Below are 27,387 nucleotides of genomic sequence, written 5' to 3'. Positions count from 1 at the left end.
CTCAGCACTTTTAAAAACAGGCCACATATTTAAATGACCAAATACTATTTAGAACCTTCATTTAATATTAAAATTTTTTAAAGGACTTTCCCACTTCCCCCGAACTATATGAAAAAGTAATTCAACGACAGAGCTCACAACATTAACAGTGGAAATAGAGACACTTCGAAAACAAAGTAGAACTTGTTTATAAGAGGATGTTACTCTCTTTCTATAAATTTACAAGTCAAGTTTGCAGAATTCCACATTTAAACCACAAAATGAGGTTTTTTCCCTGTATTTTGTCTGACACTCAGATTTCTCCGATTCTCTGTTTGCTTCCTTGCATTAAAGTCGGCTCATCAGATATTATTCTGAGACAGTTTCAAACTTGTGGTATAGATTTTAATAGCTAGATTATCTTCTTCATGTACTCACTCATCATTAGCAGCTGCTCTGGATTGTTTTCCCAGTGGCAGCGAATTAATATGACTGTGGTCACTGTGCATTTTGCTTATTCTGGGGGGGAGGGAGGGAAAATCTAGCTTCCTTCAGCTCATTTCAGTAATCTGAATAGGAGCGGAGAACTTGCATCATGTGATGGGGCAGCTCACGGCAGCTCACCAGCATGGGGTCCCTGTGTGAGAACCTCCCTTGTACATGACAATCTGATAAGGATATCATGTGGTTTAGAAACACATTCCCACAATGTTCACTTCTTTGTCCCTTTATTTGGGAGCGGGTAGGAAAAAAACTTTTAACAAACTAATGCCAGCCCTCATATAACTGACCCCACTTTCTTTGAGCGTTCTGTTTGAGCCTTACAGCTTCTTCAAATACTTTTGTTAAGAGAGATGGAAATATAATCCAGCAAGTCTGTGTAAAGAATCCTAGACACAGAGTATATAATATACCTTCTGTTCCCCTTGGACAAGGTGATTTTTCTTTCCCCTGCTTACACCATATATAAACTGAATATTATAAAACTCTGTAAGTTAAATATACACATGCAAGCAACACTTGTATAGGTTTAATAGGTTAAAGCTTGAATGAGTATTTATAAATTCTCAGAGTGCTCTGGATCTTCACCGCTAAGGACATGATGTTAAAGTCCATCCATAGTTTGGAGGGATTTCCGTTTTATGCACTTTCAGTGACTTACATTTTACCCTCTAAGTGCATCCCCTAAGAAAAAGGCCAGAGAAATGTCTCGCAACAAGGAGGTGTTTTAGCACCGCTTAGTTTCTTTTAATGGTTTGGATGATCTCTTTCCATTGAACCATAATATTTTTCTCCAGGCTCACGTTGTATTTTTAGCAAGGATCTTTGAGCAATAAAATGACAAATTAAGTATATTTTTGTCTTTTAGAGCCTTATCTAGTGAAGCACTTAAATGCACTCAACCCTCCATCCTTGATTTTAATAAGAGTTTCAGACACAAAGTGGTTGTATGAGTGAGCCATTAATGTATTTATGTACCACTACTTTTACAAAATAACCGTAAAAGCTCGTGCCATTGCACTGGATGTTCAGCACAATGAACATCCAACATTTCTTTTCTTCTTAGAAAGAAAGAAGGATCATTCTCCTTTTAAAGATATATAGCAGAGGTGTGGAGCAATTAAATAAGTTGCCCAGTGTTGCACCAACCGGACAACTGCCACTGTTTGATTTAACTGAGATTTCCTTCAGTGGGTGCTTCATTGCTGAAAAGCCATTTGTACCCGTAAGATACAAACAGTGGAAGGAATGGGTCAATTAAAAAAAAAAAGCAGTCAACACAAAAAAATCTCTCGAATCCTGTGATTTTTTTTTTTTTTTTTTTTTTAGCTGAGTGCAACTTGTGGTGAGTTCCTGAAATGGCTATTACACCACTCCAGTGGTCTCCTCTGCCAAGCTGGCTGGTGGCACAGCAGCACATCATATAGAGATGTGTATCTCTTTTCCTACGAGACTTCCTTGTCATCTTCTAGCCTTGTACCAGAATCACTCCTGTTCCTGCCTGATAAGTGGATGTAACAGCATCTGAGTTGATCAAAGTATTTTGCTTGTTCACAAATAACTGATCTGGGATAGAGGTGCTCGGGCACGGCGCAGCCATACCCTGTCTTTTGGGGTCTTGGAACCTCCTGCCCCCTGCACCGGCGCTCAGGGAACGGCCGTGGGCAGAGACCGGGGCAGGGAGCAGGCTCCTCTGCCGCTCACCTCTCTCTGTCTCCCAAGCGCCTCGTTTATTCCTCATCTTGTACCCCAAAACCCACAACAAAGACCGGCGCTGCCTGTCTTTCCAAGACTGAACATTCACTCGCACATGAAGAAAAAGGACTTGGAAAACTGTGTCACAGTGCCATCTGGCGATACCTGCCCAAACCGTACCGTTGGCAAGGGCTGCGGCTGCGGAGGCAGTTGATCCGCAGGCGGATGCTTTCCCCAGGACCCTGGTTCAGGTGCAGGGAAATGCCTGTGCGCCCCAAAGCTCGTGTCTCTGCGGTTTTTTGCACAAGTCTCTGGGTTGCTCTCATCAAAGTTCCTATCTTCTCTACCAGCCTTCCCTTCCTAGCGGAAAGCACTGATCCACCAATCTGCGTTTTTGGCTTGGGGCACAAGTCAAAGGACTGGTTAAAAAAGTCACGCGTGTGTGAGCTTTTTTATTGTTAAGATCAGGTCCTGAGGGGGGTTGCTTTGTTTGTTTTTAAGCAGTTGTTCATACTTCTGCCTCTCAACTTTTGGTCTGAGGAGGTTTTCCTTTTTTCCCTTCATCTTTCAAAGTATTCCTTTGCATTGCTTTGTTGTTTGGATTGCTCTTTTCATTCATTTGAGGAAGAAATTTTATTAGTTCCTGGATCAGGGTATATGTCAGATCCTCCTTAGTGGCTGGCTGGAAAGTCTTGGAGACTTGTCTGTCTTAATGATCCTCTGTTTCCATCCCACACTTTGAGCACAAAGATGTAAAATGCAGAACAAATGGCAAATCACCTATGTCTTTCAGATATTTATGCAAAGTGTCTTTGATGAGGGGGGCTAACAGAAGAATATACTTTTCCCAAGTCCTTGTTCCCCAGTGAACCTCAGCCTTCCTCTCTCAGTTCAGAGAGCACATTCCGGCTGTGTTTTTCTAGTTGTGCATATCATCACATGCTATGCAGGTTAGGTATGTGAACTGCTCGTCTTTCTACGCTTTGCATGTATTGCCACATTCACTTCTCTGAGACCACGCCAATAAGGATCCATTATCTCTCCAAAGTTTTGAAACGAAGCCTTCGGCTGCCTGCAAGAAGTCAGAGCTGACTCACATCCTTCTGTGTTTTTTTTCCTTATCCGAATCCTTTCCTTTCTCTGTGTTTTGGAGAGGTCCTGCAAGACTTCATGGTTGAAGCACGAGCTATGTGTTGGGAAGCACTGCATGTCTGGACACGGTTTGGAAAAATAGCTGTTCCCCTCTCCCTGAAATGGCGTCCAGTATGAACGCTGCAATTGTTCACAGGGGCTGTTTCCACCTTTACTAAAATGTGAAAGCAGAGCTTAGTTACAGCACAATACACTGATACTGCCCAGTAATACCATGTTTGTTATGCTTTCGCTAACCTTAATTTCTGTGCAGAACAAGAAAATACTCTAACGAAAAGAGGTGAGGAAGGAATGACGCAATTAAATGAGATTAAATCAGAGTATCGGTTTCCCTGGAACACGTATTTGGCTCTTTACCAACAGTCTTTTCCCCTTTTTTCAAATAAACACATATTTTCACATGATAACTCTATTTGAAATATTAATGCTTCCAGGGCTGCATTACCTTTGTTTCTTCATCAAAGTCCATTACTATGAAAAGGCTGCTGTTCCTTAGGCTGTTTCAGCTTCAAAAGAATTTTAGGGCCTGGTCTATTGGAAAGCTTGGGGGTATAATTAGTGAAAATGGAAATAGATGCAAGAGAAATTTAGTTCCTGATGTTTTAATTTAGTGTAGCACTGCCATGTGTTGTTGAAGAGGATTCTTAAAGGCAAACATAATTATTTCATTATGGTCTTCAGAATGCTTTCATTGGTCTTAATGACAAGAAGCTGCATAAGGAGTCATACATTTTAATTAGACCTTCTTATATTTACATCAGATAAATAACAAATAATTGATGAAAAACAAGTCTTCTGAATGGATGATTTCACACAGAGCTCTGGTTACAGTTTAATGATAAAACATTTCTCTTATTGCTTTGCATTTTAATTATCTAGAATTATTACTCTAGCAGAGATCTTAAAATACTGTTACTTCCATGCATTTCATTAGATTCACAACTAATTTATATGAATCTGAAGCTAAGAGAAAAGGTGTTTTTCAATGTATATCCCTTACAATCAGTTTCCAGCTCTATTAATTTCATTTTGCTTTCATTTCTTACACTTGGACACCTTTTTGTGTGTGTGATAGACTTTCCAGTAAAAGCTAGTGGGAAGAGTCAGACCTTTTCCTATGTCTTCAATTCCCTCCACAGGAGCAAGTCCTGCCGTTGTTAACAACCCAAAAATCCTTTAGAGATCAAGGAGTGAGTATGAAATTGTAGGGCTTGCAGTAGAATTTTCTAAGGAAAGATTTGGTGCTTCTTTCTCACCAGCTTAGTTGAAAGTTGTATTCCTAAATCTCTTTGATTTTGTTTAAAAATCTTACCAATACCCTTTTATAATTGTGTGTATGCTTGCAGGTGCATTTAAAATACTGTATTTTTTCTTTTCTTCACTCTCTTTATTGGATGCTTTATCATACCAGGAGAAATGGTTTTAGAGTTTTGCTACTTGCAAGGGTCTTTCATGTTTGCAAGCTCTCCGGCCGTTCATTTTTGTAACAAAACATATTTCACATGATTCATTCCTGAGAGTATACAGAAAGCTAATTGTTGTTATTGATTTTAAATTTTGCAACCATTACAAGTAACCCAGATGAGTGGCAGATAAAGAGTAATAATCCATGGAGTTCTGGAAGTGTTTCATGTTTGTCTGTAGTACTTTATGTGATCAATAGTAACTGCCCCATTGAAACTAACTGCTGTATCAAATAACAGTAAATCAAATGAATGTGCTTACAGATTATTTATTGAAAGCTTTAATTGTTCACTGGGGCCCTGCTTATCTCAGGAAACAATAGAAGGCAGTGATCAGGCAAACTGGTTTGCAAATGCCAGGGGTGCTGTGAAACAGCGGGGTCTCCCTTGTGCCTGGGTGGTGTAGAGCTTTCCAAAATGTGCCCCTGTCCCACTGGGATTGCCGGTGCACTGGGATTGCCCATAGGGGTTGATCCCAGGGTAAATTGGTCAGAGGTGAGTTTTCTCAGAGAGCATCTCTTGGGTTCAGAGGTTACTCTTTTTTTATTTATTATTTTTATAGCAATCTCTTTGGATGACAAACGTGTCATATCTGTTGGGTTAAAGTGTGGAAAAAGAACTAGTAAGATTTCCCAAAATTTCCAAGAGGTCCGTGTAATGCGAGACAAAACAGGATCAAACCTTAGAAAAGGAAGTTAAGGAAAGCACACTAAACTTATTCTCTGGAAAGCTTACCTAGGTGTATTACAGTTTTGGGCAATTATATGCTGCTGTACAGTTGTCAAACTTGTGCAAATACTAAGAAATTAAAAACAGTGATTTCTAACTAACAACCCCGTGCCATTTTACTAATTCCTTAAAATGGCTGCTCTGCCTTGTCACAGTCACTCTATGAAGTACTAGTGCCACAGGTTGGAAATTTTCTGGGCCTTAAAGTGAAATGGGTAGTCTTACAGGCAGTTTCACTACTATCCACAATTTTTTTAATAGCCTCGGTGTGTTGTCAATTATACTTTGCTGTGGCTTCAAAATCCTTTCAATACCAGCTGAGGCGCTAAAGCTGTCCTTCAGCAAATTTGGGAAGATGGCACTGAATGAATTTACATTTAATAACATAACTTTCCAAGCGTGACAACTGGGAAAGCATTTGTAAAAATGAGCTTAATTTCTACAGAAAACTATGGCCCAAATCTCTCAAACATGGCCGGAAAAGGTTTTTTTCCCTAAAAAAAGTACGTTTTGTGAAATGTACTTACGTGCGTATGTGTAATATTGGATAATCATAATACAGACATTTTAAAATTATTAAAGCACAGTAGCCAGAGATCTTCTGGAATTGAATCTCACTTGGAAAAAGTAACTTCCTTTTTTCAAAGCATAAGCTTTGCCTTAAGTTTCTTGGGACATCAGGTGTCAGGACTGAATGTTGCTTGTCCAGCCCTTTGGAAATAAAGTATTTCCTTTTTGCCATATTCTATATAAAGTACGGTTGACATTTTCCCTGTTTGTAAGGTTGGGATATTGCAGTCAGTTGTGAGCAGCTTAGCTGGGAAAAAAAAACCCAAGTCACTGTTGAAGGTAGGTATTGAATAAGAAAGACCAGGTGACTAGGAAATACTGCTAGCATGTATGAGTTTGCCTATGGTACAGTGTTTGTGTATTTTTTCTCTTCCGAGTGAGAATGGTACTGACAGACGACATACAGGTAAAATTATGAGCATTCCTCACTCCAAGAGTTTAATAGGAAAATCCACTGCAGGAAGAGAATAGGAGAACAGAATATCGGAAAATGTGCTCTCCAGTCGCAGTACTCATCTTGTCTCCAGCCACAGTGCTCATCTTGCCTCCAGTCTCTTGCAAATGTCTTATTTTATTCATCTTTGGTCTTCTAGGCAGAGAGTAGAGGTGTGCTCTGAGCCACAGTCGTAGTGTTGCTACCGCTTCACTCTAGGACACCGAGCTCCTTCCCAGCTTTCAGCTTCTGCACCTACTGTGAAAGGGGCAGAGGGATGTTTGCCAGGTTAACTGCACCAGTGGAAAGTAAATTGCACCTATAAAAATTTAAAAAAATAGATATAAAATATGATGTAAACTCAATGACAAGGACTCCCCATTAGAAGGAGAGGAAATCTGGTCGTGTCTTAGTTTTTCATTGAACCTTTCCCACTGTGTTACCATCTTTTGTCTGGCAGGTATTCTGTTCAGAAATATTGAAATTCCACTCAGGCAAGCATTACAGCTTGATAAACTGTGTATTTTATTTCCCCCCTCAAAAGATATTGGCGATGCTCACTTCTTAAATATTCCATAAACTTGAATTTCTTACATTAGCATCAGAAATGTTGAGGTGAACTGCTCTTAGTAATGCACTGTCCTGGTCTGGCATGCTGAGGGGATGAAGGAGGACAGAGTTGGTCCCTGTTTCAGTCTCAGATGTTGCAAATGTATGTGTGCTGGAGGATGTCAGAAAGGTTAAGTTTTGGTCTGACTGCCCTTCTAGTTGCAGATAAGCCCAAGTGATGAAAGCCATTTTTTCCTGTTGTTACGTCATGTCTAAATGGAAATAATGTGTTGTTTTAATTATACCCCCACAGTTGCAGCAGTGCAGCAATGTGCGTGCAATTAGGCTAGGGTAAAAAATAGTCTTAACACTTACTAGGGAAGTAAGCTATGTATATGTAAAACATCTATGTATAAGCAGAGGTACCCCAGAAGTTCACTGCAATAATGTTAGGGACATGGGAGATGTGTACTGGGGTGTCTGCTTGGTTTAAGAAGCTACCTTTGCCTCTCCCAGTCTACGCACTGCCCTGTCCTCTGCGGGAGACTGCCGCTCTGCGGCAGGAGGAAACGCACGGCTCCATTTCACGGCCCCGAGCCTTGGCAGCTTCAGCAAATGGCCCTGTTTTGCAGCAGCATGGCTGGGAAGCTGGACATGTGCCCTTCCGCCCGCTCCGCCGGAGGCTTGGTAACCTCTGGGAAAGGGCCGGGGGGTGGCTGCCTGGGGTTTGCTGGTTCAGCAGGTTTCATCCCAGCTCCGTTGTGGGATGAAACCTTACTCAGTAAAGAATCGTACCTCTGGGTGGCATAATGCCAAAAAAAGGTCTGCAGCGAGGGCCCGAGAGCAAGATCCCGAGCAATGAGATATAAAGCTTCACGGTTGTCCGTTGCCTTGTAAAAAAGGCGAGTGGCTGTGTGACGAGGGGCTGTCGAAGAAAGTAAGGAGTTGGACCTCCTTTTCTGAGGAAGTCAAAACTTAGAATTAGCAGAGCAATAAAAGCCTTCTAAAGCGAAAGCTGGAAACAATACATTTTTAATAAAATGGGCAGTTACTCTAATTGCTGAACCCCTACTGTTCAATTTCTTTTAGTGCCCTTATTCATTAAATTCAGCATACTTATACTTATTATTTACAGATGTATGCGTTTTAACTTGTTTATAGAGACCATGCTTTGCAGAAAGCTGTGGATGGTATAATACTAATTTGTAAGTGTTTATTGCTGCCTATAATATGCAATTTTAAAAACAATTAAAAATAGCGGTGGAGCTCATCATTGGAGTCAACCCCAAACTGCCCATGAAAAGTGAAATATTAGTACCGTGTACCGCCTTAAAGGTTATAGGCCATTTGTAGTGGATTGATAGCATACCCATTAATGAAGAATTTACCTGTTCTTAAAGATTTTAAGCTCAGCAGTCTAGTTTCTAGATGTTATTCTAATGTAACCCATTTAAACGTATGTGATGGAGTTCATAATTGCCCTTGTAAATGGGTATAGAAAGGAGGGTATATAAATCAATTAGCGATATCCAGCAGTGTGGCTGTAATACAAATTAATTGGGATGATAAGCATTTTAACTGCTACTATACTTACTTGAAGTAGTTTTGATCACTGAATTGGCTCTTGTTGAGTCACTCTATTAATTTTAAGATTTAAAAACACCTAAAGATCAAAATGGTCTGAATTAATGGTCCCAAAGTTTGAGAAATAAATTGGTATGTAAAATATTGCATAGCAAGTCAGTTTTACTGCATTTCCAAATAGAGCACAACAGTTTTATTTTGTCCATGTGGTACTGAACAACTATGTAGTAGTATTATGTGATTAAAGATATTAAAACAATCATTTTCTTGCTGGATTCAAGCCACAGCAAAAAGTCATGATGAATGGTGTCATAAGAACATGTTGAATATACAGAAAATAAAAAATTTATTTGGCAGACATAGTAATACCAAAAACTAATACCAACTTGGATAGGAGGCGAGTTTTGAAGAATAAAATCATTCCTTTAGTGTAATACTCTGAATTATTCTGTTTGGATGCTTGAAAAGATTTGAAGATAAAAGTCCTCAAAACACTACAAAACATTTAATAACTATAAATGGAGACTTTATGACTTGGTAAAATATCTGAATGCGTATAGAGATTATAGTAACTATTTCATTTCCCTTGCAATTTTTATTTATTATTGAAGATATTGGATCTGAGTTTTCTCCATTTATGTTTACAAGCCAAGAGTCTTTCTTGGAATCGGTGGGGTGATAACACTGTAAAACAGATCTGAAAAAAGAATCAGACCCCTTTTATTTTTAAGTGTTTCGTCCCTCATGATGTGCCTTTCTTCTTATTTTTGATCCTGCAGGGAAAACATGCTGAATTTGTGACACCATAATTGTATCAATAGGCCACAGAAACAGGCTCCATTTTCATAAATAAAGAATAAAGAGGCCAGAGTTCTCATTCTCTCTAAATCAGTGTTGCTTCTTTGCCTATGCCACTTTACTCCAGATGAGGATCTGACCTTGGGAATTCGCTGGTAAAGCAAACGGGGCCTGAATTTTAAAAAAAGTTCATTTTCAAAGGAAAATCTAACTTCACACAAATGATAGCACAATTAGCTATATTTTTTAAGGAAGACCCTATTTTTCAGTTTTGCAATAATGTGAAATTTTCACTTGAGACTGATGCAATTTCACGTGGTAGTGGCCAAGCAGAAAATCACTGACCTGAAAAAACTACAGAGCTAGCATCTTTCGGATGTTTTTCTTCAGTTTTCCGTACGATTTATTTTTTTCATTTAACATGTTTTCTTTTTCATTTAACATGTTTTCTTTTTCATTTTGAAGGTAGGCTCCTAATACAAACTGATGAGCTGCTGCCCTGTAAACTCTGCTGTGCCTGCCAAACCCTCCGGCCATCCTGTCTGTACACTTACTTTCACCCTGGCTCCCTCATGGCGTCTGCCTGGCCATTTATTTAGCGAAAGACGCTCCTGTTCTCAGTTACTAGCGCGTCATTAAGTCTCGCTGTCCTGAGAGTAACACAGGTATAACCAGACGCAGTTCTTGTCCCTGATATAATTAATCCTGACAAGCTTTCCGCCTTCCATGTTTGCTCAGGTGTAAATGCGTCTCTCTGGCTACACGGACACGTAAACTCAAATGTAGAACTGCTTTGCTGATATAACTGTAAAAAAAAAGAAAAAGAAAAACCACCAGCCTGGAAAACAGTATCATTTTCTTCTCAAAGGTGATGTGAACACAAATCTCCGATATTAGTTATTCATACTTCCTCTGGGTTTAGTGGAGCTGGTGCTTGAGAACCAGGCATCGCAAACCAGGGTAAACCTTACTCCTGTTTGAAAACACCCTCCTGAGCAAACCTACAGAATATGAATGCGCTCTTACAGAGCAGCTGCAGCTTCCTCATTGTCCCTGCTAGCTGTAGTAAATATGTGTGTAGAGTACATAGTTGCCAGAAGTCCTGGCTTTACTGGGAGAAGCACCAGGGGTGGTTGCAGTGACAGCTTCCCTCCAGAATACCTGTGGGACACAACAGAACGATGCAGCAGCTTCAGAAAAAAGTTTCAGGGTGTTTGCATTCAGAAATAACATGGTCGGGGCATACTAGTGATTTCCAGATCATATGTGCTCCATATATAAGGCTAACCTGGTAGATTCAGGCTTATGTCTTGGCGGTATGTGAGGCTGGTGTTGGTTTGGACAGTATAGTCAAGAGTGGAGGTTTTTGTGGCAGTTCCTGGTGTTGGTTATGCCTGTGTGGGACACAGTGCCCACGTGCACGGGTGCTGCTGAGTTGCCTTCAGGAGAGGATTCGGGACTTCTCTCAGGGCAGGTCTGTTGTCTGCCGGGATGTTCCTGTGTAATTGTATGTAAGGTGGGGTAGTCTTATAGAACGTTGGTTCTTAGCTGGCTGTGGAGATCAGAATATGAAGACAAGCCTTTCATCATCTCTCCTGAGTTCCCTGCCAGCAGCAGTGGTGGCTCTTGGGGGCAGAAGGCACCCAGCCCTGACCTGCCTTGCAGTCAGCAGCTGAGCGGGGTGCACATGCCTACTTGGGGGTGCTTTGGAGCCCTCACATTAGAGGTACTGAGCACAGACTTAACTGAGTTTCCTGCTCTGTCATGTATCCCATGTGTAACTTGGGGCAAGGCATGTAAGGCTATGTTTTGAAGATGCTGCTAGAGCCACAGCTACATTGTCGGTTGCTGTTGAAAATCCCAGTTGGGTACTGCTTAGCTCTTAGCACTTAGGCTATCAGTGCTTCTGTTTCCCATCTGTAAAGTAAGAAGAATAGCTCTTCCCTTATCTCACTTAGGTGTTACAGAGGTAAAAATATGAATGCTCATGGGATATTCACATACTGGAGTGGCAGGGACCATGCTTGTAGATCAGATGGGTAGAAGAGAGCAGGATCTTTCATGCTGCTAAATACGGCAGGACCAGAAGCGCTGCCAGCTGTGCGGCGTGGTGGGGACAGCGGGGCCTGGGGAGAGTCACTCAGGGTGTCTGTGATCTGTGTAGGAATGTCACTTGGCATTGGCAGGTGGGGGCCCTGGAGTGCCTTGATAAATGGCACTGTAAAGTCAGGTAACTGAATTTGCATGCTTAACAAATGGATTAATTAAGAGTCCAGATTGTAGCATAACAGAAAAGTATGTTACAAAAAAATCCCCACCCTTCACTGGGCAACCAATAGAGGATATTTGAGGGAATAATAAAATCTGTGCTACAGATGAAGAAGTTAGCTGCTAAGGAACAGAAATTGTATGATGAGACTAGAACAGAAGGATAACCGAAAGATAGATGCTGTTGTCTTTTGATTTTCTGCAAACAAATCTGGATAGCTCTGCTATGATGGTCGTAGGATGCTGAACTTTATTTCGTGGCCCTAATCACCTGATATGAATAAAGGTTTCAAAGGGCTATACTTCTGTCGTATGGCCAAGATCAGTATCCACTGACTCCTCTGACTTATGTTACATTACTCTGCTGGTTAACATTACAGATTTGCAATTGAAACTTGGCAATTTTGTCGATGAAAGGCACGAAGGAATATGATGCCGCTCGCTTTCTCCCAGTTCTAAAGTGGGGGAGATGCAGCAGATGAGTGTAAACACTTCTTTTCTACCATTCCAGTTGGGAAATACAACTTGGTATACACACAGCAAAGGCATTTGCTGAATATGAAGAAGTCTTTTTTTTTTTAGACTCATCCTTTGAAGTTAGTCTGCTTTTTAACACTGAAATGCTAAAATAGTTAAAATGAAAGTGCTCTGAGGACCTGCTTTGCAAGTAATGGCTCCCCTCAAGATTATGGAGACCTTTCAAGGTTCATTCTTTCAAACATCTTTTGACTTGGCAGGATCACAATCATTACTATTATTTGCGTTGGAGTAGCACTTGAAGGTCCTGCAGCGGCAGTTACTGTATAGCATATTCTAAGACCCTGCCCAAAATAGTGTACTGTCTAAATACATGAGATGCAAAAGTGTGGGGGAAGAAAATACTGTCCTGATGGTATGTCTGCCTGCAGTGGAGCAATGGCCAAATTTGTACTTGGAACTTCATTAGGGTAAGGATATCGGAGCAGAGAGTGTGCTTAACTGCTTCTTGTACTCACAAGGCGGAGGGCAGAGTTCAGCAGGACCCTTCTTCTCCCAGATGCGACGGGACAGAAGCCAGCTGTCCGTATCGCTCTTTCACTGACAAGAGTCATAACAGCAAAAAGCACTTTGGCTTTAGAGACTTCTGCCAACTCAGCTGCGCCTGTCGGGGCTTGCACCTTGTCTGAGATAGCTATTGGCAGCAGCAGCCTGTGCCCTAGGCATGGCTCTTAAAATGACCTGGTCTGAGGCACCTTTAGGTGACCTTGTGTGAAGTTTGTCCATTAGTAAGACCTTGCAGATTGGGCTTCTGAGCTCCATAACCTCTACTTCTTGCTAGTTTTTTTGTTATTTTAATCATACTGTAGGAATCCTGAGCAGCTCATAGTGAAAATCTGTGGGATACTCTTTTAGCTTTTAAAATAACAGAAAGGGATCATTTTGGATTGGGCACCCTCTAGTAGAAACCAGGTGATAATGTTTAATCTTCTGATGTCCCTGTTGAAAGTGGAATGCCCCTTTTCAGACTAAAAGCAAAACTGAAGACTTAGAGTTTTTTTTGGCTTTCAGCCCAAATACCTTTTTTTCTTTAAGACCTAGACAGTCTTGTAGAGATGAACTATGACTTGATTAAAATTAATGCTCGAAAAATTGTAATCAGGAATTAAAATAGAATAACTTATATTTAGCATCATGGCTTTAAGGCAGATTTGTGCAGCTAGCAAGACGCAAATAATAAAATAGAAACCCTCAAATGTGGAAGACATACTTTCTTAAGTACTTCTGAAAATCCTGATAATAATATCTCAATCTGGAGTTGTTGTGGCAGCCTGTGTTTTAATCCAGGTATGTTGCATTCACTCGTAATAAAGAGCATTCCCTCCTGAACCTCGATGCATACCCAGCCCTATGAGGAAGGACTTTTGATTGTGGTTCCGATGTTACAGTTTGGTAATTCGTTCTGCGTTGATTAACGTTTGCACATGGCTTCCCCTGAGCCTTTTCCTCCGTCCTCCTGCCCTCAGCCCACTCCACCTCCGTGCCGTCAACCCCCGGGTAATACAACGATCCAGCACAGCTACGTGAAATAGTAGCCTGACTTCTTTGCTTTGTGGTGTTTTCTTTGCAAGGGAGAAAATGGGAGTCTTCACACAAGGGAAGACTTTGTTTTCCTCTTTCTGTTGTATGTGATCCCCACCTGTTGTATATATGGTAAAAATATCTGGGACTTATAACCCAGCAACAGTACGCAGCCAGAGTCATGTGTGACCGGGTCAAACACACACTCGCTGGAGGGTCATGGCCAGGTTACTAAGTCAAGGCTGGCAAGTCTCCACGATAATGTTTTCTTTCTCTCTCACTCTTTGTTTTTTTCTTCTCCCCTTGTCTGTCTTCCAAACAACAGTTTAAAAAAAAAAAACAAAACCCTCGTAACAATGCAAACTATTTAAGCATGACAAATTCAAAGAAGTTTTGTATTAAAAAAAAATTGGATCGGGGGGTTGAGACAATGATATTTTGGATTTAATTTTATAGCATAGTTTTATGTGGCACATGAAAGAGAGAAATTTGTATTGAAACAATTGAGACCCACTTTCCCAGTTCCTGGCTCTTTCCTGGAAGATGATTAAAAGCAGACTTTTTTTTCCAGACGAGACATAAAAATTAAATGATCTACAGTATATAGTTATTTTTTCAAATGTTTGGAGGCTTATAAATAACTTCTACAATCAAATGCACACATACAAGCAGCAGAGAATCTGGTTCTAATTACTTGTACTTTAGTTGAACTTTGGCGTTTCCTTTGACTTTCTGCCTAATGTATGTGAGCTGTGTGCCTTGCACTCCTGCAGTGAATTCACAAAAAAAAAAAAAAAGAAGCAAAAAATCCAGACTCTTGTTGGTGCCAACAAAAATGAGGGTTAACAGAATGTTTTGACCAAATGCAACACTTTGCTATTCACCCTAATTAGCTGAAATTGCTGCTTCCCACCAGGGACCCTTAGCTCAGTATTCAAAATTCCCTTGAGGCTATCCAGGAAATGCCATTTGCTTTACAACTTCTTATTCTTTTAAGACTCAACTGTCCAAAGTGTGCATTAACATACAAGCTTAATAATCTAAGTTTCTAGCGAAACGCAAGGCATTTCATAATGCCTGCCTGCTTCTAGTTGGTCACAAAGTAAAATACCTCCTCCATCTGTCAACATGGTTTAGCTGGCAGTAAATTAGCTCTCACAAAGCACACTGTGCTTTTAAAGATCTTATCTGCTGCTTTATCTAACCTTTAGAAATATTTCAGACATCTTAGGAATTGTGAAGTGACCGATTGTTTGAGAGTCCCTGTGTGCTTAAGCAGCATTCAGGTGTTGGGTGACGGCACTGGGGCTCTCTTTTCTCCGGTGAGTAGGGACCCTGAAGTGTCACATCCCGTAGGACAAGACAGCAGGGCATGGAAAGAAGTAGCTGTTTTTATTTCTTTGAATTCTTCCTAAAATTGTAAGACTGCTTTAAAATGACTCTTCTGAAAATGTCAACTGTCCGCCCTCTATCCTTTCTTTTTTCCACCTTGCATGTGCAGACATGCATAGAAGAAAGCGGGTTCTGCTGTCATGCATCCACTAGCCACCGACATGATACAGAAATAATGCTTTATACCTGCTGAGCATGAATTGCTACAGATGCCTGCACCAGATTTCTGCACTTCCATGCTGGCAGTACATACGTTTTCAAATAAAGAGTTAAAAAGGCTAAATCCAAGGAAGAATAGTAAGTCAGAAGCCGGAGTAAGAGTCAAGCATGTGTAATCTGAGTTCAGGCATTCTCCAGAAAGCTGTACATCTTGCCTGTGATCAAAAGTGAATGTTCCCAAACTGGATTTTCTTACCCCCCCAAAAAAAAAATCAAACTCTCTAGACGGTTGTTCAGCTCATGCAAGTATTATATTGAATAGATTAAGCCTTTTTAGTGGCAAATACACATGTGGGTGTTTTAGGGAGTGTCTACTGGTTTACATTGGATCTTTCCTTCTCCTATACCTTTTCAAGTTGTCCAGAAAAAAAAATTCTCTAGCGGCACCTTCAGCTTTTCAGTTGCTGACTATGTTGTGTATTTATGAACTGAGCTGGTTGCTTAATCTCTTCTGGGTATCGCAAGTTCCTGGTGCTTGGCCGGTGCCTGACAGACCTCTGTTGTACATATGGTTTGTGGTTTGAACACTGCTATTTGGATGCTGGTGCTTCTTTAGAATGAAATCATGAAAAAAGTAGAAGTGTATCGGTATTATTCCTCAAAGACTGCTTTCCCCAAACTGAAATCACAGAAGGATTGCAGGAGTGCAGTTGTTTTATTGAATGACACAACCTTGTTTTCCCATGGGGAGCCTAAAAACTGCCTTTTAGATGGACTGGGAGAGTTGAATGAGCTAATATGAAACACATTGTCTGCTGGTATTAGAGTTTTAGAGCTAAAATTTTATCATTCCACAGACTGATTGGAAGCTGCCATAATTCATGTACGAGCATGAAATAAGGCGCAGAATGTTTGAGGCCTCTCAAGGGCATTTGATGAATCTAACTTTAATTTAAAAGTACTAATAGATTATTGATTCAAGCAGGATGGCTGTGCAGAGATCAATAACAGAGCACACTCTGTCTCTCTTAAATACCAAAAAATTACTGTTGAAAAGAAGTGATCATTCTCATCTCTGTTTTCATTAAGAAAAAACTTCTTTAAAGTTTGCTTGGTGCAGTAGGAACCTGTATATTTTTTGTTTGCCAAGGTTTAGTGTATTTAATGCTGAAAAAGATAAGTATAGTTCTGGACATTGTCTGATCGTCACAATTTATGGAGCCACATGTTATTGTACTTTTCTGTTTCTTCACAGCCTCATTATTGTTAGATATATAAATAAATTGTTCCCGTTGGAAAGATATTTCTTTGCTTAGAATCAGAGCCTTTAACACTTCACTCTAGCATTTATTTTCTTCTCAAGAAATGTCCGTCCTTGAAGCTGATAGTAGCTTAACCCAAGTAAAAATGGCAGAAAGGGGCCCCTCTCACAAGTAATCAGAAGTTGCATCGTGCTCCATGATGCCTTCTGTGAATTCTGCAGGACACGAGTTGACAATGAATCATGAGTTTAATACAAATGTATCATCTTTGTAATCTGAAAAATATCATGTACAGTAAATCTTGTCTAAGATTTTCCATTGAGTAATATTCTTTAAGGCCTGCTGTTAGTACTCTTGAGATTTAGCTCTGCTGATAGGGCCTAATATTTCTGGATAGGTCTGAGTTCACAGATCCTGTCATTTCTGTGTATCTGTTGAAAAGTTGGAGGGATTTATCTGAGAAGCAGCAGAACGGCTAGGTGAAACATGAAAATGTATTGCACATCTACAATAAATGTGAGGAATGATGACAGCATATCACAGAAAACTAATGCAGATGTTTTGGAAAGATGTAGTTCGCATGTCTTATCTCGCTTCGTAGAGCTTTCACGTCCTTTCCCTGAAAGGGATAACTGGCTTTTCAGCAGGTTCAAAACAAATGACCATCTAGAAATATTAAGGCAATAAAGGGATGTGGGGTCATAATGTGTAAGTAGCTTCTTCTCGGAGAGGTTTCCTGATGTTAGAAATCCGAAGGTAGGTAAGGAAGTGTTGCTGGGTTGTGCTAGTTTTACAGATTAAAAAAGAAAGAAGACTTATTCAGGTAATTTTCACTTCAGGTCTTATACTTAGTCATTTGTCTCTTTACATATGTCCTGATGCATGCCCCTAAGCTGTTGTGGCAGAATTCCACATTGGAAGCATTACCTTTTGTAGACAAAGGCAAGAGATACAAGAGCTCTCCCAAAATTAAGTACCAATTGAAACGGTACGTGCAACAAACAGTTTCCCTTTGAAGGCTGATATCCAGCGTGCACACATGGATCCCACACAATTCAATAGGCTAAAACCAGAACATGAGCCCAAGGTTGTCCATTTTTGGAGCCTGGTAAGAGATTCAAGCCATATATCTGATGAGAGCTGAAGCTTTTGTGGTGTTGAGTAGCTGGATCATGAAGAATGGTCAGGTACTTAAAAATAAGCTTTTGAGGCTATAGCATGTAGTCCTGTCACTGCTTGCCTTGCTTTAGTTCCCCCTAAATTTTGCTAAGACAGACAAATGAATGTTTATTGTACCAAGATAGATATGGGCCAGTTTGATAGTTAAAATACAGTAAATAATTAGTAATTTAAAATTCATTCATGAATCATCCGATTATATTTCTTTTTTCTTTTGTAGCAGTTGAAACTCAGAGCACCAGTTCTGAAGAACTTGTTCCGAGCCCTCCTTCACCACTTCCACCCCCTCGTGTTTACAAGCCCTGTTTTGTCTGTCAAGACAAGTCATCTGGATATCACTATGGTGTCAGTGCTTGTGAGGGATGTAAGGTGAGTGCCGTCATCTCCCTTTCCTTTTATAGGACCGCATTTCATTTTAGAGAGGGGCAAAGCAATAAAATTTGGTGTGACTTGATTGTCTCCAAAGATGCCTGTACCTTTCTTGTGTGAATTAATTTTGACTCATGAGTAAAGCCAAGTAAATGACCATCATGCCTGGAATTACTTCCCTTCATAACTTCTGCCAAAGTGTGTCTTTAAGGGACTTCCCTAAGTATTGACTAACTTGAGAATGTGACCGTAGATGCAGAGATAATCAAAGAATAAAGTGAAAGCACATTAAGACTCTTCACTGTCCGTCTGTAGGTCAGGTATAACCTGAGAACTCACATGGCCGTTGTCTGCTCTCAGCCTGGCTTTTTCTATGAGCTGCTACCTCTGTGTATCCAGGGGGTGGAATTTGGGAGCAGGATCTGATCATCTGGAAATCTTTGGCATAGTGTCTATCTATCTAACAAATCTGAAATCAAATTGGGAATTTAAGGATTAGCAGGTTGGTATTCACAAAATTGAATCTGGCAGACTACAGTGCTGGCACATCTGCTACTTTCCAGTGCTGTGATTGTCAGAGCATGAACTGACTGTCCATAGGATGCAGTAATATGATACACCGTTCTAAAGTAGAGAATGTCTAAAGATGAGATACACATCAGAGAATCAATGTCAGCTAAACCATGTGTGTATGGCAATAATTAGAGGTGTACATACGGTGAACGTTATGCGTGCAAGGAAGAAGGTAGTGCGAAAAATGCTAAAGAAAAGATACCATACGATGGATGCTCTCATAGTTAACTTTATTAGTTATGGTACTCTAGTGCAATGTTCTTTTTCAACAGTTAAACAAAAGACCTATGACTTTCATCCTTCAAATTAAAATAGTTGTGTGGTGCTTAGTACAGTGAAGACTTTAATGCATGCCAAAAATGTGACAGGTGCTATATCCATATAAATAAAGTTATTAGAATAAAGTAATAAAAGGTATTTTGCTGGTTTATTTTTGTGAAATGTTATAATATTTTTCAGATACTGTACAGTTAGCCATTTTTACTTTATCCTTTGAACCTGCAACTTCTTCCATGCTGCTAGCGTTTTGTAGTGACATATCATAGTCCTGGGTTTGTGTCATTAGGCAAAAAACTATAGGATTGGAGTCTGGTTTCCCCCCTATTTTATAACTGTAGATACTGAAGTAGTGAAAGTAACTATTTAAGCTCACCTCATTTTTAGAATCTCTGATATTGAGGTTTTCCTTGGATATCATACCTGCATTTTTTTCTTTTAGATGCCACAAAACTATCAAAATTTAAGTGTCTGTTAGGAAGAACTATGGTAAGAATATGCTGTAGCTGATTTCATTAAATAGGAAATCTCATCATACTCAGATGCTAACACACAAATGGTGGTGTCATTTGCTCACCCACATGTTCCCTCTAAGCACAGATGTAATTGCAGACTGTGGCAGAAAAGTCACATGTCCCTAAGATTTCGTTATTTTTGAAAAATATGCAAAAATATACTGTATGGCTTTTATTGGCATACTGCAAAGCATTTTCATAAATAATTAAAGCAAGACCACACTTGTCAAAATACATGAAGAAATCCATCTTGTAATGTGTTAGCCATTATTCAACAACAACAAAAAAATTATGTTCACTTATTTGCTAATTTGCAATATGGGGTAATTCAGCACTTAGCAATAGCTGCCGTTAAAAGAAAAAAAAAAAAAGATACATACAAAACCTGTCAGTCTATGAGAAATAACAAGATTCCAAAGCAGTCACTTGGCTGCTTGAGACTAGTAATGTTTGGGTTAGTTGACGCTAGCTCTTCAACAGGTTGGACTAGGATTTTATGAATCTCTTCCAGTGATTGAATCAACTTCCTTAGTGAGTGCCAGGAACTGGCAAAGAACACAATGAGACCACTGAGTCAACTAGTGGTCCCTTTGGTGGACAGTCATTTACTACATTTGCTGTTCAAAGTTGTCTGAGCTTTCAGGTCAACAGAAGTGATGTGCTGGATGACAGCAGACAGCAGTACATGACCACAACACCAGAGACAGCCTAAGAAACCTCTACGTTGCCAGTTTCTACTTTTTCTCTGAAGGTTGTTACCCTTTTCTCTTGAGCCCTTTTGGACTGTTTGGTTTGTTTTTCTTTTCCTTCATCTTTGCTCTACACTTGCTTTCACACATTCATTTCTTGGTCATGTACCATAAGAAAGCTGCCACCTTGTACTTATTTCTAATCATCCAGGCTCCTGCCTGTTCTCAAGTCTACCTTCACCCTCAGTTCCCAATATCAGTTCTTCATGCTTCTCTCTCTCTCCAGCCTTCTTCATACAAAAATTTAGCCAGTTGCTTTGTGAGCTTAAATAAGCACAGAGCATTGAGCACTGCCACTAGGGAAGCCTTGTCTCCTGTGGATCTCTGCCTTTCCGTTGGTTAACCCAGGTTTATTAGAGAGCCTGTCTTTCATTGAAGGCTTCTGCTCGGTATGGAGCTGGAGTTTCATGCTGATTCTCTGGTGAATCAGGGAGCGATAATAAGTAAGAATTAATGTTACAGCCTTTTGTCTACTTAGGAAACAGATTTATTTCTCCTTTACCTCAGCACGCATCTCCATGCAATTTCAAAGACCTTGATTTTCTTTGAGGTCTGCAGTTTCACTAAAGCTGACCAGCGTGTTCAAAAGCTGTTGGGATGGGGAGGCAACCTCGCTTGTGGACATGTCCACAACCCCACATGCTGGGTTACACAAAGCTCATTCCATAAGAAGCTAGACTAAGATATCAGCCGAATCAAGTATCAATTATCTTTTTTTCCTCTTTTCCTCTGACCTTGTTGCTATTTTCTCTTTTTTCACTCTTATTTCCACCATTTCTGTCTTCATCTGATTTGCAATCTCTGTTCTGTGATGTTAAACCTTAAATTCACTCTTTTTTCCTCCTGCATTGCACCTCCCTCTGCTCTGAGGTCCTTTTCTCAAGTCTTTTCCTTTTTTCTTTCTGACTCATTTACCTTTCCCTTCAAACTCCTGGCAGTCTTGTTTCTCAAGGGAAAAACAAATGCAAAACTCTGCTCATATCGTATTTATCTAATTAGGGCCCCATTCCTTTTGTTTTTCTGTGCTGGCTCCCATGGTTTTCTTCTAGTTCTCTCTCTGTTTCCTTCTCCTTTGCCTTTCTGCTTTGAGCTCCAGTGAAGCTGCTGTCACAGTGATCATTAGCAGTCTCCATCTAGTGCAAAGGGACAGCTTTCTGTCCTCAAGGTTTTGGGTTCATAACTGCCTTTGATTCAGCAGGCTTTCTTTTTCCTGCCTTTCAGGACTCTTTAGATTCTCCTCCTACTTTGCTTACTGTTTATTCAATCTCTCCTTAAATGGCTCTTTATCCACTTCGTGATGCTGTTCCCTGAGGTTCAGTTCTTTGGTTTTCTGTCTCAAAAGCATCACCTACTGAACTGTTTTATGGTAGACCAATGGGGGAGGTCATGGCAATATTCTGCTCATAAAGGGGGTATTTTTAATGGGGACCCTTCCAGCCAGGAGCCCTTGGAGAGCTGTGGATGGTGATTATGACTTTCTGATGCTCGGTTTGGGAAACACTGCACTGGAAATTTTATCTTCCCTTAATTGTCACCAGCCCATGGATGATTTCCAAAGTTACCCCCATCTCTGACTTCTCCCCTGCTATCTTTCCCTGGTGTGTCCTCTTGCTCGTCTCACTGCTACCTTGGGCACAGAGTTCATGAAGACAGAACTTTCCATCCTCTCTCTTTGTGACATCACCAACTGTAATCTCATGGCGTGCAGTTTTTTCAGACATCATGCCATGATGACATCATTTCTGATCTGCAGCATTGTAATTCACACAGTTTGTTGTCCTCTTTCCTCCAGAATCTGCCTTCAGCTTCCTTCATTGTCAAACCATTGCTGTGGTCTTCTCGTGTGGTGATTAGATTGGTCCCTTCTCCTGTCCTTCCTTCCTCTGTTCCCCCTCACTGTCATCCTTGGACCTTATTCTTTCAGGTACCTGGAACAACCTCCTAACCTCCTTTGCCAAACACTTTCTTAGTATTCTAAGCACCCCTTTTTTAGTGATCCTTCTGTCTAATTCATTACCAGAGTCTTCAGTACTGTGCCCCACTAGAAAGACTGTTCTGTGGCTTGTTTTGATATACTAGTCCTTTAAGGTTTTTAGGGGCTGGAGTATTTCATAATATGCACTTATGAACCACAGTGAAAGTTTAGGAGCTGTCTAAATAATTTTAAGCTATCTTGTTTTCTAATTTTAGTGTGTTCATGCTGAAAATCTTATTTGTGATTATAGATTTAGGGTACCTGACTTCTTGCCTTCCAATTTGAAATTTGGGAGCTTTCAGAAGGTTGATATCCCCAGCTTCTTCTCAGTTTGGTCAGTTGAATTCAGCAGTCAAGATTTTTTTGGTGTTTTAAACTGGTTAAAAAAAAAAAATCTTGGCTTTGTGTTTATTTCTGGGTGTTATGCTGCAAAAGGCTTATGCGCATCATAGCCTGTCAATGGCTTTCTGTATGAGAATCCCAAAACCAAACTGATCTTCACAGTGCACTTGTATTTTGTAAGAAAAATTCCAGAGCCAGTCCATTTTTTTATGTGTAAAATACAATACATTGACAATATTCAGCTTACTTACAACTTTTCCATTTTGTAAATGGTGTGGCATTTCAGAGGCGGGTTTTGGAATCTACTTGCGTGTTTCATGACCTCAGTTAAAGACTTCTGAAATCTCCCCCCTGCCGCCCCCACCCCAGGTCTCTGCGTGTTGCTAGATGGCACGCAAACAAATTCCATACAAAATGAGCAATTTGGATGTATCCAGCTGGTACAAGTGGTTATAGGGCTGGCCTCACCGAAAGCTCAGCTCTTTGGTCCTGACTTGACTCGTCATTGTAGCTGGGTTTGCAGAAAGGGAGACTGAGTGTAGTGGGCTGGATTCCCCAAACAAATGCCATCATTGTGTGGGTGAGGAAGAGAAGCTGGTGTTCTGGCAGCTTCAGCTGTCTCTGAAAGCCTTGTCCCTTGTTCTGGGTGTTTAAAAGATGGCATTCCTCTGCTGGCAATCCTGCCCGGATTCCTGGCTTGACTTTGGTGGGCAGCAAAGATGCCTAGAGCAGTTTCAGGGGAGAAGACAGCGCAGTATGTAAGAGGGAAGGTTTATGGTCTAGCAGTTTTGTCTAAATGATCAAGGTGCCCCTCTGCCTGTTGTTAATGCTAACGGACAAAAGTGTGGATAAATCTACTTCAATACCGAGTGATCCCAGGTTGGCTTTTATCATAAAAGAAGAATAGCTTTCCTTCCATCAGAGTTTTCATATAAAATCACATCTAATGTGGGATCATTAAATTAAAAGGGTAGTCACATTTAATATATTTTCAAAGGTCTTCAGCTGTGAAAGTATGTCTATTTGTTTGACACCTTCCTGACTCAAATTTTTTTTTTTTTTTTTTTTTTTAATTGCAAAGACTGTAAGCAGTATGGAACATAGCCGTTGATATAAACCTTGAAATTTAGGTCTATAGTTCTGTAGGACTGACTCCCACCAAAAAAAAAAAAAGATACATGTAGGAGAAGGAAAAAAAAAAAAAGAGAGAAAATGAAAGTTTTTGCTTTGTCCAGATTTGCTGATCCATGTGGATATTTAGCTTGGGAGAAAAGCTGTCATTTTGTTACAGCTTCATCTTATTTGCTTACAGATGCAGTGGGAGGCAGTCTTACCACTCAACTTGAGGCCCAAAATTAGTTGCCTAACTTTGAAGACTGGGCTCTCTCTGCAGTCACTGAAGAGAGAGGAGCTCCTCTGACGGCTGATTCAGAGCATCTAAACTAGATCTACTCTGGGTCACCCTCCCGAGCAGCCTGTCCCCACGAGCCATTGGCTTAGGTGCCCAAAGCACAGCTGTGTTAATATTGTCTGTGATGTCCCCCATGGTTATGTCCCTCTGGACACTCGGAGGGTTGGGGTTCCCCTGTTGCAGGATGTGAATCCGTGATCAGCATCGGTCAACAACAGATTCACAAAATGCTACTGACAGAGAGTGGAACTGGTTTTGATTTTATTTATTTAAAGTTCGATGGCAAGGGTATTATGCTTTGGTCTGCAAGAAATGTTGATGAGTGGCCTAAAATATTTTAGGGATTGTCATAGCAAAGTTCCCTTTATGGAACAGTGTCCTTCAGGACAGATGCCTTTTTCTTTTAATAATGCCTCTTACATCATGCGAGGACAGATTTGCATTTTCTTAGGCAGTTCTGGGATTGTAGAGGGATCTTAAGCAGCAGTTCTTTTTGATAACACTACTCTTGCACATGTTAGCTTCTAGCTATGATTTAATTATATTTAAGCCTATATTTATGCCCCTTTACTGGGAATTAAGGATCCAGACATAGAATTTTCTCAGTTACTTAACACTAAAAATAAAAACAAACCTCATAAAACCAGCTAACTAATATTCTGTATATTTGTTTGACTTTGTTTTTCTGGCATGTTTTAATCACCTACAACTGAAACAAACAGTAAGAAATGTAAAGTTGAAAATGCTTTTTTTCTGAGCTTTAAATATTTGGTTACAGTCTGATTTGTATCAGGGAAAGAAGTAATATTGTTTGCAGCAATGCAATTGTAAAAGCTTCTATCGGTTGAAAGAAAAATATAGATCAGCTTGAATGATCAAGCTGTATTCATCTCCATTTAAGCTGTATTAGTAAGTGACAGTGCCAACAGCAGAGATGCATGCTGTCGTTCATGCACAGCTATGAAAAATTTCTCAAATCATAGAAAATTGCTCCTAGTTTTAGCTAAATCAACAATCATTTTTTAGAAGGTGAAAAATGTATTTTGAGATACATTTCTGCATACTATTAATATCATCTGATCTTAAACTGTAAGCACTTTGCAGTATAGCGACGTTCAAAGCCATTTATTTGCAGAAAGCAGTGCCATAAGCAGAAAGACACTAAATGAGTTGCAACTGATTTAAATGTAGTACTGAAAACGTGGAATTTTTATCTATTCCATATTATCAGAGGAGACCTGATTGTTTTAATGCTGTCTTTGAGATGTTAGTTTTTAAAATAACAAAACCAGAAAAGCCAGGTGTCCTTTGAAAAGCTGGTTATCTGTGTTTCAGTAAGTTCTTATTTTTTCTCTTTGTTTGGAAGATAAAACTTTCACCAGGTACTGAATTTATTTCCAATTTTTGAAGGAAGGGGAAGCATACATTCATTGGAAGTCCACTGAGAGCAAGGAAACATGATGAAATAGATGGGATCAGGAACAAAAATTTTGCGTTACCGTATATTTTAAAATCTCTTTCTGGGCTGTGTGAATGACATGGAATGAAGAAAAAAAAAATTGCCAACCATGACAGATAACAAAAATGAAAATTGTGTTGTGCGTTTGAATGCCATATTTGATTTCCAGTGCTTTGGGCTCAAGTTGTGGATTATACCTCTGCTGCTCCCCTGCACTGGGCTTCTGGAGCAGAGAGGGACAGACAAAGAACAGCAGTGTCTGTAGGGGGGGTATAGCACATACATCCACAGCTAATCTTCCTCTTATCCTGCCTGTTGCCCTCAGTCATAGACCAGTGGTTCATCTTAAACTGTGAGAATGGTTGTTTTTACTAATTACTTTTATTTTTTTCTGTCCGTGATGCCGGTGCTATAGAAGTGCAGAGATTATCCCAAATTACTTTCCAACCGTGCTAACCACGCTGCTCCAGTTATTTGTGAGTACAAGGGCTAATGTCCTGTGGAAACAGGAACTGGAAACTACTCTCTCATTTTGCATAACCTGTCAAATAACGACACACAATTGTTTGGCTTAAATCTTGCACTCCTTCTCATGCAAAATTCCCGATACTGTCAGTGAAGGCTTTCTCAAAAAAGAACAGCGGCATCAGACTCTTAAACTATGGTGTATTGGTGACCGGCCACGTTTTGGGGCACTGCTTTGCCGTGCTGTATACCTGGAAGGTTTCTGGCTGTACCAACTAGCACTCCTCCTGCGTGCAGCCATCTCCTGTGGCCGGCTTGGATGCAGCCATTCCGTTTCAGAGGCTGAAGGAGTTAACTAATGTAGATGTGGACTTTCCCATCGTACGTCAGCCAGCCATAGTGCCTGTGATTGTCCCCAAGAGCATTTCCTAATATAGATGTAGCCTTCATGCCTGCTGACCTTGGCCTATCTTTTCAGGGTCTTTGGCCAATAACTAGTCCATAACAGCTACAGTTTGTTCATTATTATTATTATTATTAAACTAAAATTGTTGAGTCTTACTCTTCTGGCAGTGTCTATTCCTTTCTATACCTGAGAATACACACCATAAAAAGAAGAAACTTCAAATTTACATGTGTATGTACCTGTTGTTATTGGAGTTAAATCGTGGTTTCTTGCACCAAGGTAGGTACTGAACAGTCCTTGTAGATGTGTTTGTCGCGTTTCTATCCAACTTTCACCTGCCCATAGCTGTTCTGGCTTATTAGCAGATGGCTGAGAGCATTCACACCGCATCAGTAACATGCGCATGGTTTGCAACAGCTTCAACAGAATTAAGTAAATTATATGTATGTGTAAAAGCGCTGTCTACGCAAATCACATCGTGACGTACAGACAAGAGATGCCAGAAGCAGGTGGTCTGTGATTCAGGCTGGTACGCTTGCCTGCTGAGAAGTCCCCTGGTTTGCATGCAGTGGATGTGGAGTGTGTTTTTATTTTCCTGTAAGTAGGTTCTAATAGATTTTACTTTTTCAATTTTCTTCACTAGAGAGGGGGAAAAAACTTCTATTTTGTTCACATCTTGTCAATCTATTTCATAGCTCTCCATTAGTTTAAGGACCACATGTGGCCTTTGATTATAGATGTGGAGTACAGGCTGTCCTGTGCACCCCCAGAAAGTTGTTACAGTGTAGGAAAAAATGCAGCTTTCCACCGTGTTTAATACAACATTTTATAATATGATCTTTAAAAGTATTGTTTGCAGAGGTAATTCAGCGGATAAGGAAATACGGATATATGAGCAAACATCTCAGAAATTAAATAGTCTGAGATTTTCTATTAACAGTAATAGCCTACCTTTTTTTCTGCACTGTGCCATATTTATTTATGCTTACTGAACAGCAACTACATAAGTGTAAAATTACAATGAACTAGCTTTCATTTTCTAACACTGGAACTTTTTAAAAAGAAACTGGGTAATG

General features: G+C 40.1%; 1 protein-coding gene across 3 annotated transcripts in view; it reads left to right on the top strand.

Moving 5' to 3' along the window:
- Positions 1–27,387, top strand: part of RARB (retinoic acid receptor beta) — a 335,643-nt gene that overhangs the window by 245,108 nt on the left and 63,148 nt on the right. For all 3 annotated transcript variants that reach the window (XM_076331165.1, XM_076331164.1, XM_076331166.1), the window contains one exon: positions 17,992–18,140. In XM_076331165.1, coding sequence (XP_076187280.1) covers positions 17,992–18,140 — 149 coding nt within the window. The remainder of the gene's footprint in view (positions 1–17,991; positions 18,141–27,387) is intronic.

Source organism: Aptenodytes patagonicus, chromosome 2 (assembly GCF_965638725.1).
Source record: "Aptenodytes patagonicus chromosome 2, bAptPat1.pri.cur, whole genome shotgun sequence".
NCBI classification, from domain to species: Eukaryota; Metazoa; Chordata; class Aves; order Sphenisciformes; family Spheniscidae; genus Aptenodytes; species Aptenodytes patagonicus.
The sequence above is the reverse complement of the archived record's forward strand: the minus strand, read 5'-3'. Positions and strand labels throughout refer to the sequence as shown.